Source organism: Trachymyrmex septentrionalis, unplaced genomic scaffold, assembly GCF_001594115.1.
Source record: "Trachymyrmex septentrionalis isolate Tsep2-gDNA-1 unplaced genomic scaffold, Tsep1.0 scaffold126, whole genome shotgun sequence".
NCBI lineage: Eukaryota > Metazoa > Arthropoda > Insecta > Hymenoptera > Formicidae > Trachymyrmex > Trachymyrmex septentrionalis.
The window spans coordinates 746,345-757,584 of NW_017304395.1; the positions used below are offsets into that span (position 1 = coordinate 746,345).

An 11,240-nucleotide genomic window follows, 5' to 3' on the forward strand; every position below is an offset into this window, starting at 1 on the left:
GGTTCCAATAGCGCACATCGCTAATTGGCCAATTTAAAATAAAATATTTTCATTGGTAAAACAGTGAAAAATTACTAGACACCAACCGATGTGGATGGATTGCTATCGCAATGTGCGCTAACAGGACCCTCTCGCTAGGTTCGGAGATACGGGTAATCAAAATGATCAGATTCCTACTATTTTCAATATTATTTAGGAAGAAAACTGTCAATTTAGAATCATAGTAATTATTAATTTATTTTCATCTTTAAAATTTATATAAATATAATATTCAACTATTTTTAAATATATATTTTACTTCATACTGTTATGAATATTATGATTTTTAATATAAAGTTACATGTAAGTTTCATAATCTATTTAATATAAAAGTATAATCAATAAAAATATATAGTTATAATTGGCATCAAAATATAGAATTAAAAATAATGATAACTTATAACATATTTTATTGGTATTTAATTAATTTTAGTTTTCGGTATTTAAATTAGAATGTTTTATCTTTAAATTCTCTATAGAGGTTCTATACAATTCTTCCACTACTTCTTGCACATCCAAATGTTTTCTTATTGCTTCAGACATATTTTTATGTAACCTTGAATTCTTTTTCTCCAGAAGATGACAAAAAACATGGTTTAAAAAATATGAAATACCAGAGGTATAAAAGTCAAGAAATCTGTAAAATGTCTAGAAAATAGAAAAAGGATTAATTTATTTCAATAATTTAAGAAAGTTCATAGTCTATCATTAAGCACATGCGCGCACACAAATGCATATAAAATGTATAAAAAGTTGCAGAACCCTTTAATATTTCAGGAAATAAGCATTTCCAAAACAAATATTTTATACAAAAATTGTAGTTTTAATAAGTTGGTATATCAGATGGCAATATTAGTTTAACTTTTAATAGCGTTGTTAAAGTCACGTAAAAATCACTTTAAAATTTTTTAATGATAATCCTTATTTCTGATTGCATATTCTTATAGCTATTTCGAGAATTTTCCGAACACTACAATAAAGCATTTTTTTATTAAGTATTTTCCAAGGATGCGTTCCACTTGACGCTCGCAACAATCATGGAATTATTTCATTTTTGTTTATCAAATATTAAACGGGGATCAATAATGCTCTTACTAATCACTAATGGACTATAAAAAATAAAAATCGATTAAACCCGAAAAAACCCATTAAAATCCATAGACCGAATCTTGCTAATCATTAATGGATTATAAAGAACATAAATGCATAAAACCTATTAAAATCCGAAAAAACCTGGGTTTTTAAAACAAAACTTCTCCAGGTTGTTTTTTTTTAATCCGATTTATTTCAAACCCTGCCTCCATCACTCAAAGGCCAATATTGCTATCTAATTCTCTATTTAAAACCTTGCAACTTTTGTAAGGAACATTTCTTTTGGAAATGCTTATATTCTATATAGATTTAAAGAAATGATTTCTAGATATGTGTATATTACGTACTATGTATATCCAAAGTGGCCTATTGAAAACAAAACAGATTGAATAACTCCTACAAAAATGATTTTTCGGAAAAACGCAAAAAAAACAGATCGATTTGTATTAGGAAGGGAACATCTTTTGTAATTCTTACCCTCAACCCCCTAAGTGGGGGTGCCAATGCCTAAAAAATTTCAAGTGAGTAGGAGGGTCAAATGATACATTATTAAAAAGGTCTTTCAGTTCCCTACATTCCTACATTTGATTTTTTAAATTCGATCAATTGGTTTAGAAGATATGAAGTTAATCTAATATAAACAAATCTTCATATCTTCAAACTTTTTTCTTTATTATCTTTCTAATCAGTCCATCAATAAGTTACAAGGAATATCTAAATATGTATCGTATAATTTAGCGTAGTAATTGTTCGAAATATTGACTACCGATTTCCATACAATAACAGAAATTCTGCTCGAAACGTCGTCGTACATTCTGGAGCATTTGTAAATTTGACGGCATTTGACGTTGATGTAAATCTCCTAAAGAAGCTGGTAGTGTTGCATAAATTTTACTTTTTAAGTAACCCCACAAAAAGAAATCCAATGACGACAAATCTCCGAGGAGGATCCGAAGAGGCCATTCAATAGCGCTCCTTCCAATCCAACGACTCGGAAAAGTTTTATCCAAATATTCACGAACAAGTCGTGCATAATGCGGAGGAGCTCCGTTCTATTGGACTAATTGGAATTAGACAATTCCTTGTGCAAGAAAAAATTCAGTACTAACTTCCATGACGCGAAACAAATCGGTATTTATAGTCGATTCTTACATTTAAGACTGTCTTAAGTACAATCTTAAGATATCGTAAGCCAATCCAAAGACTGTATTAACATCTTACAACATTATATTTAAGACAGTTTAAAATAAAAACAGACTATGAATACCGCGTTAAGCGTTTCACAGTAGACCTTGAATCTCATGAACATCTATAGACAAAGAGGACGGAGATTTAAAAAGACACTGTCCAACTGCACCCATCATGTTGTCCCTTCCACCATAGAAATACTCCAGCAAAGTGGGGTGAGTGGGGATCTCTCGTCCCCTGAATTTCAACAGAGCAACTTGTAAAGTGCAGTTCGCGTGTTATTCGGTATGACTGTAATTTTGCAGAGTATAAAGACTTTATTGTAAAGATAATCAAATTGGTTCGAAATACAGTACAGAATTGCGGTAAAATTGCGGAATAAGTTGATTACGCGACTTATCGTTGAAAAACGAGAGAACCTGGCACAAGTTCATATTTCGGAGCAGTGTTCGTAAAAGTTCGTTATATATTCAAGCAGAAAAAAATTCATTATTACAATACTGGTGTATATATAATATTCAAAGACTTTTAATAAACTGTTTGTGAATTCGAAACTGTAAGCTACCGTTAACTGTAACTACCGTTAGCTACCAAAAGTTAGCTACGAAATTATTCTTTTGAAGTTCGTCTGTCCTGAACCTATCAAGAAATCCTATAGATATTTCTCTAAATATCTTGGAGAAAAAATTACAACACATTCATTGTTTTCAAAGAAAAATATCATTTCAACCCTTTCTGCAATCGAGTAAATTATAATGAAATTCACTTGTCATACACACTAGGTAGATACTGTTATGGTCTTGCTTGAAGATTACACTGAAAAAACTTTATTGTTAATAGCCATAGATTCTTAATATCAAGAATACAAAAGAAAAAATCAAAACAGAAGTACAGTAGAAGTAATGATCAGAATTCACAACACTTTAGATATCTATAGACATACCTTGCTATTAAAAATCAGCATCTCTGTATTATTCTCAAAATTATTGTATGAAAATCGATTATCAACATTTCAAACAATTACTACGCTAAATTCAATATATATGATACATATTTACACATCCCTTGCAACTTATTAATGGACTGATTCGATAGATAATAAAGAAAAAGTTTGAAGATATGAAGATTTATTTATTTTACATTTTACTCTGTATCTTTTAAACGAATTGATCGAATTTAAAAAATCAAATATAGGAATATAGGAAATTGAAAGACTTTTCTAATGATATATTATTTGACTTCTTGTCGCATTTGAAATTTTTTAGGAATTAGCATTCCCGTTTAGAGAGTTAAAGTTGAGTGTAAGAATTATATGTTAAAAGATGTCTCCCTTCCAACACAAATCAACCCGTTTTTATGTTTTCTTGAAAAATCATTTTTGTAGGAGTTATTCAGCCACCCTATATGTATATATATGTATACAACATGCGCGTGCATACAAATAGAAAAACTACAGAAAAAATTTTAATGATTTTATAAACACTATCTTTTAATAAAGCAAAAATTGTATAATTTGATTGATTGAAACATCTTACATTTTAATCTGTCATATTTTAATGTAAAATATAAAAAATATCTTATAAAAAATATTTATTTTTCAATGATTTTAGCAATTTTATCCGCAGAAATAAGATGAATTGATATAAAAAAATATAATTGTATTTAAATAAAATTTATAGTTGTCTATGTAATTAATTGTCTATATAATTTTTTGTTAAAAAGCAACTGCCTTTTTTACATAAATTAATTTTTTGTCCATAAGTAAATATTAATAAAAAATTGAATAATTTATAAGATATTTTACATTTTGTGTTAAAATATATTAGAAACTATATAATAAATTTTTTAATTTTAATAATTTTAGACATAGAAAATTTGTAAGACTTCGAATAAAAAAGCAAATATGTTATAAAATAAAATTCTATCTAAAAAACAAAAATATGCAATTATATCTTCTGAGTGCATGCTTACAAAAGAGAATGAATCTTTATAAAAATAAATTTAACATTACTATTTAATATTTTTCTTCAGTCATATTTTTATCATAAAAAAACAAAAGTTATAAGACACTTACAAATAAAAATATGTTGAGATAATTTAAATACAGAATAATAACAGACTATGAAATATTATAGCTATATATATTTCGATCTTTATATTTAAATACCTTAAATTTGTTGCTCGATGAATCCACATCAAGTGCTTTTAAAAAATATTTTGCTGCATTTAGTATATCTTTATGCAGAGAAAAATAAGTTACAGCAATAGCTAGAAGTATAGCTATTTGTCGTTCTTTAACTACCTGTCCATATTTCTTCAACATTTGCAATAAATGTGGTAGTGGTTCCAGCTCTCCTACTTCCCAACCATACTGTATATAGGCAAGTTCTGCTACAAAGTTATTACATTCAGCAGCCTTTTTGAAATACTTTAAGGCTTCCTAAAAATACATATAATTAAAAAGAAAGATATGATATTCAAAACATTGAACTGATATTCACAGATAAATATGAGAAGTAATAAGCACAGATAAGAAAAGAACAATTGGTAAAAATATTTTTTCAACAAATAAAAACTTGCTTAAGTATAAAAAATATCTTACATTTTTTTATATATCTGTAATGCATAACTCATATTTATCTATTCATTATCGTTAGAATTTTTTAATAAAATATAAAATTTAAAATTAGATTTATTATATCTTCTAAATAGTACAATAATATTATATTACACTAACTTTATAATCTCCGCTTTGCTCGTATAATATTGCGGTATAATGCAGAGCTGTAGAATTATTTGGCGTTGTTTTGTATACAGCATCAAGACATTCTTTTGCAAATAATCTTTCATCCTCGGATGCACGTAGAAATATAAGAGCTAGTCGTAATAGCACTTTATTATTAGTTGGTTTTGTTTTTAAAATTTGTTTGGCTATGTTTATTACTTCTTTTTCATTAGCATTTTTCTTCATCATATAAACTCTATCCCTATTATATTTGCTAAAACTTTCAATACGCATTTGCAAATAATATACTCCAAACCTGTCATTCTTAGAGCAAGCAAATGCTATTTCAAAATGTGCTTTTTCCAAATCTGATGCGTTAGATGCAACATTTATTGTACGTCTTTGACGTCTAAGATTCTTTGCCAGAATAAAATGCCATAATGCACAAGTTTGATCCTTTTCCACTGCTTTCTTAGCAATATCAACTGCTTTGTGCATACCAAAATCATTTAAGCATGACCATATAACACTTTGACAGCCATACAACGCACCTAATTCTATATTGTTGAAATCTTTAGGATCAATAACATTTTGCAATATCTCTTCTAGTCCATCTATATCATCAGCATCATACAAAATAAAGCATTTTGTAGCATAAAAAACATGTTCAATTGCTCTTATTATCTGATTAAATTCTATCCTATAATCATATAATGATAACATAGATTAAGAAACGTTAAAATAATACATATTGTATATAAAAAATAAGTATTGTATATAACCATACTTTTGTTGAATCTGATTTAAAATTTCTCCAGCTTTTTCAATTCTTTTTGTTACTTCATCGTTATCTGTACTTAACAAAGCTTTGTAACATTTGAACAAAGATATTAACAAATGCTCTAAGGGATAAGATTTTTCGTCATCTATTTCATCATCATTTTCGTCATCTTGCTTCTGATATATTAAGGAATGTTTTATCACACTGTCCAATATTTCCCAAGTAAATGGACAATGTAATTTTGAAAGCTTTGCCTTTGTACTCATCTCTTCTTCGTCAGCCATATCCTTGATTAAAAAGAAAATAAAATTTATTACCATTGATAAAATGTTTAAATATGTACGATACAAAATTAAATTCTTCATAGAAAATAGGCTTTAGCTCTATATTTTATAATTTAGCTATAGTTGTATATTTTATAATATTTATTTCTAATCCTTTTTGTTCCTTTTAATAAATTTGACTGTTCTTGTACTCTTTTATTTCAATTGTAGTTAGAAAGCACAAGAAAGCATAGTTGAAATGCGTATGAATAAGTTATATCTTAAGCTGATTCTACAATGAGTTAGTCAATACTGATAGTCCTAAGTCTTATTGGTGAATCAGTGAAGTTAGCCAACAGCCAATTTGTATGTATGTACAACTAAGCTACCAATTTTCTTGAGACTGATCAAATTTGACTTTATTCCTTCCCATTAGTCGAACTAAATGACTCGCTGTATGTACAACTAACAACTAGTAGATGCAAAAAATCTACTAGTTGTTAGTTATTACATTGTTAGTTGTTAGTACACACAGCGAGTCATTTAGTTGGACTAATGGGAAGGAATAAAGTCAAATTTGGTCAGTCTCAAGAAAATTGGTAGTCTTAGTTGTACATACGTACAAATTGGCAATATGAACAAATTATCAAAAAATCATACTCATCTATTTAGGTTAAAACTGGTAAGACTTAAGACTTCCGAGTATCAACTCATTCAGCATTCTTTTTATGAAGGTAAATTAGCGTCAACTTCGGTTTAACTTTTTTTTATCTTTCTTGAGTTCTAAGAATTAAAAAAAATAGATAAAAAATAAATTAAACCGAAATTAATGTTAATTTACATTGGTTAATTTACATAAAAAATGGATAACATATGGATACATATACCTAAAATTGGCAATTATGAAATATTTTATACTAAAATACAAACTATATATACATACTTCTTGTTTTGATTATTAATGTGTATTAATAGCTCTGTTTCCTGTGACTGAATTAATATAAAATGTAAACTCATAGAACTTAAAGTAACTTAGGTTTGATATTTGGCGAAAGCAAGAAAGAGTTCTAATCATAGTGCAGGAATAAAAAAATAGACTTATCCAGACTCACCATGGGCTGTGTTCGGATTCCCTGGGTGTTTCCCGGTGTCATATTCTTGTTATTTACTGAACATTAAACAAGGATAATATGACATCTGAGTGAGAATTCGAACGCAGTCATGTTGAATAAAGACATGGTCTGATTCATACTGATAAGTAATAACATTCATGAGAATCATTTGCTTCGTCACATTAACATTTGACAAACAAGGATGAAATGATTTTTAAGCATTGCTAAGCGCAAATCGAATTGCGGCCTAAAACATGATAGAATCAGATACTTATTAGGGTGCTTTCCCATATGGGTGCGCTTCCATGTCATGCAAAAATGCTATACAACGTTCGTGATTGGTAACAAAGTGTGTTTCCAACAAGCGACACAAATGATACGGTGACACAATTTCGGTCACGGTGTGACGAATTATTGTATTACATCCTTGTTTGCTAATGTTAAAATGACATGATTATTGACTACGTTTATACGGTTACCTTTAATCGGGTTTAATAACATTTGTAGTTAGGAACTACTGCACACAATTTAAAAAAATAAGAATAAAGAATAAATAATTTCAACCTATCAGAAACCGTGTATTCCAATGTATCCCATTTCTGATAAGTTAAATACCTGTATTCATAACTCTTCCTTGAGAAATGAGGATTCCTTATTCCTCATTTTATATTTCATAAATCTTCCTTGACCAATCAAAAAGCCTTAGCTTCCTTTTCTTAAGGGAGGTTATGAGTTTTCTGAGGAAATGCAGCCTTCATAACAACAATTAAATCTCTAAATTTAGTTCGTCACACTGATCTGTTTACTTTCGATAGCTTTTAATTTAGATCTGTCGCATCGATAATTATTGTTGATGGCTTTTTTTTGGAAATAACTGCATCCCGCAAAAGCACTTTGTCTTTTGTATAATTAAGCATTATGGCGAATTTGATTGAAAGCACTGGCCTAGTTTCCACCGAAGATTTAAACCGGATCAGAATAAGAACCAACTAACTACAATCAAACATTCCTCTGTCGTTCGACTGTAACAAAGGAATACTGGACTGTAGTTGGTTAGTTCTTACATTCCGATTTAAACTCTTGGTGAAAACTAGGCCACTAATGCATATTAAAGCCGTTGTACATTAATTTAATTTGAGTATAAAAATAAAATACAAATATTTCGAATTATAAAATACATATTTTACCTAAGGATGAAATCACACGGTACGGAAAACGACTGCGGAATAGAGAATGTTATTCAGCATTATTTCAAATAGCGCTGATTAGTTGCTTCTATGATGCATTCTCTATTCCGCAATCGTTTTCCGCATCATGTGATTTCACCCTAACAGTACAATAAAATGTATTGAGTATTTCACAATTTAATTGATTTCTGTGTTTATTAATAAATATATTTATGTTATTTTGTGAATGTACGGCAGTTTTAATGTGCATCAGTGCACACTGAGTGCGTCCAATCAAATTCGCTATTAGTTTTATTTTTGTCCATTATTGTTGCAAAATGCTTACTCATGATTTTATTTAATCAATAATACCTTTATAACCTTTATTATTTGTAATTTACGATATTAGGTATGCATATATTGGGTGTATTCCCAAACGGATTAGCTTAAGCTTATTTTTTTTTTAGATGTTGGCAATTCCGTAACTAAACCGAGAAGTATTCCAAACCCATCGGCCGTCAAATTTAGCTACTGGTTTTTATTGGTTACAAGCATGGAATAATAAGAAGGAGATCAAACTCAAGCGGCCAATCAAAAAAGTGAGCTCGAAACACGGTTATAGTATAAGTACATACAGTATGGACACTGAGCGTCGGCACCTTTGTCCATTTTAAGGCAACAGTTGAATGAAATGCTATACGTACAGTATATTCGTATATTTTTAATAAATTAATGCATATACATCTATAGATATATAGTAATTAATAAAATTACCACACATCCATTACTCCAATAAAAACATTAATTTATCACTCACCAATCCGATGCTCAACAGCGGAGTTATATCAGCAACGTCGCTACGATGATTCTGTAACAAAAAGAATATAAAATCTAAATTAAAATAGAGTAAAAACATCAATCAATGTTTCAAAAAATATTTACTAAATGTAACGTTCTCTTAAAAATATAATAAAATCATATAATATTAAAAAATGTATAATTTTTATAAGCATTGAATTTTTTAATTCACCATTCAATTATATTTATAAAAATAATTATCACATTTTCTTAAAAATACATATTTATAAAGTTTCAAAATAATTTTAAAATAATCCTTTTATACTAATTATCATTTTTAAATCATTAAAATAACACTACTCAAGAATAAATTTAAAAGAAGAAAGATACTGATGTTACATAAGTAAAAAATATTTACCGCAAGATTGCTCCGCCGGTGCCTGATGCCTCTTCCAGACCTCCTCCTTTTCCTTCTCTCAGAGTAGGATTGACATCCTCTCGCAGGACACTTGCGTAAAACACTCGCGAATAATAACTATAATCGCGCGCGGACTATAACTTGAATCCGATAACTTAAACGGCACTCCTGATGCAAACGCGCGACACGACGCACTGGTTGTGGTTCGTTCATTTTCAAATAAATCGGCGATGAGGACACGTTTCCTCGTCGTTGGATTTTTACACGAAAACAACGATTTTACTCAAGTATCTAAAAATTTATCTAGAAATATCATTCAGATAGATCCGAAAATTTTTGTTTGAGAAAAACTATTCTTTACATGTAAATATCCTCTACTGAGCCCTCCCATCGAGTCAAAATCGTATCCGTGAGAAGATAATCTGAAAAATGTAATATATATATCTACTCGTATTATGTATATAATATTACTATGCAGTTATTATACAATCGATTAACTTTTAAAAACGAATATCAAACACACGTCTGCAATTCGTTATTATTACGAAATAAATTCAGAGCAGATAAAAAGGTTGAGACCTTTATTTATAGTTGATGTCTGTAAAATATGATTAAAGTCAATAAAATGGGATAGAGATTAATAAAAAAGAGAAACGTTTCTTTTATTATTGATAAATAGTTTCAAAGTTACGTTTAATTTTTAAACGGGTCGTATAATGGAAGATGCACAAAAACAAAAAATTAATTAATATATTAAACTATATTAATTGTGAAAGCAGGTATTGCGTTATTTGCATGAGAGTATTCATACTAACATTGCTTCTTTATTACTCGTGTGATACCGTTCGTACAGATAAGTAGCTGTGTCGTGTGCCGTTCTTCTTCACATTTTTTTTTTAAACAATCGCAGAAAATTCTAGATATAATACGACTAGTATGATTAATTATTCATAAAATACGTACGTATTTGGCATTCTTCGCGATAAGATTTCAAAAGTAATGTGAAAAAAAGCCGTACGCGACACGACTACTTATTTGTATGAATCTCGGTAAGAGAATGACTGCGCGGTAACTACGCGTAAACGTAAACATGACGCGTTGTTCCGTGCAACCCCGTGCCATCTCCACCCCAAGGGTGCGCCAATCACGCGCCAATCGTCTAACTGCTGAAATATTAACGTATATTATAAAGTAAAATAATATATTCTTTACATTTTTAATGTTCTCCGGTCAATGAAACAATTTCTTATATGTATCTAGTTTTAGCGGCGCAAGTCGTTTAGTGTAGTATCATAATTATATCGTGATACACCAAGGAACATATTTGACGTTAATTTTAAATATTTCGTATCAATTACAACGTGCTGACAAAAAGCAAGAAGTAAAAAGAGGTTATATGGACTTAATTAAATGGACAATATATGCGTAGAAGAGATTGAATTTATTAAAAGTCTCTATAATTGTTAGTAATTATAGAGATTTTGACACATAGTAGTCGGCAATTATAGTCGGCACGCTTCTGTCCTGAGGATTTAGTACAGAGACGAACCATATCTTTTGACGATACATTTTATCGATAATGTTAGAAAATGTATGTAGTCACCAGAAGTACGTAGTTCCCAGAAAGAAAATAGATGTACAGACGATTTTGATTATAA

The 11,240-nt window shown here is 29.3% G+C and overlaps 1 protein-coding gene across 1 annotated transcript; it reads right to left on the minus strand.

The window, feature by feature from the left end:
* Positions 1–336: 336 nt before the first annotated feature.
* Positions 337–7,306, minus strand: LOC108755675. The gene is made up of 6 exons (XM_018498821.1): positions 7,201–7,306; positions 5,832–6,112; positions 5,057–5,744; positions 4,487–4,759; positions 480–687; positions 337–356 (listed from the first exon to the last, which is right to left on the minus strand). The coding sequence occupies exons 1-6, from the start codon at positions 7,240–7,242 to the stop codon at positions 337–339; spliced, it is 1,512 nt and encodes a 503-aa protein (XP_018354323.1). The 5' UTR covers positions 7,243–7,306.
* Between the last annotated feature and the right edge of the window lie 3,934 nt (positions 7,307–11,240).

Excerpts from the sequence above, each read along its gene's own strand:
- LOC108755675 (XM_018498821.1), bottom strand. The coding sequence starts at position 7,242 with ATGACACCGGGAAACACCCAGGGAATCCGAACACAGCCCATG. Across the intron at positions 688-4,486 it reads CATCGAGCAACAAATTTAAG|ACATTTTACAGATTTCTTGA; the intron begins GTATTTAAATAT and ends TCTATTTTCTAG. Across the intron at positions 357-479 it reads AAAACATTCTAATTTAAATA|ATTATGAAACTTACATGTAA; the intron begins CCGAAAACTAAA and ends TATATTAAATAG.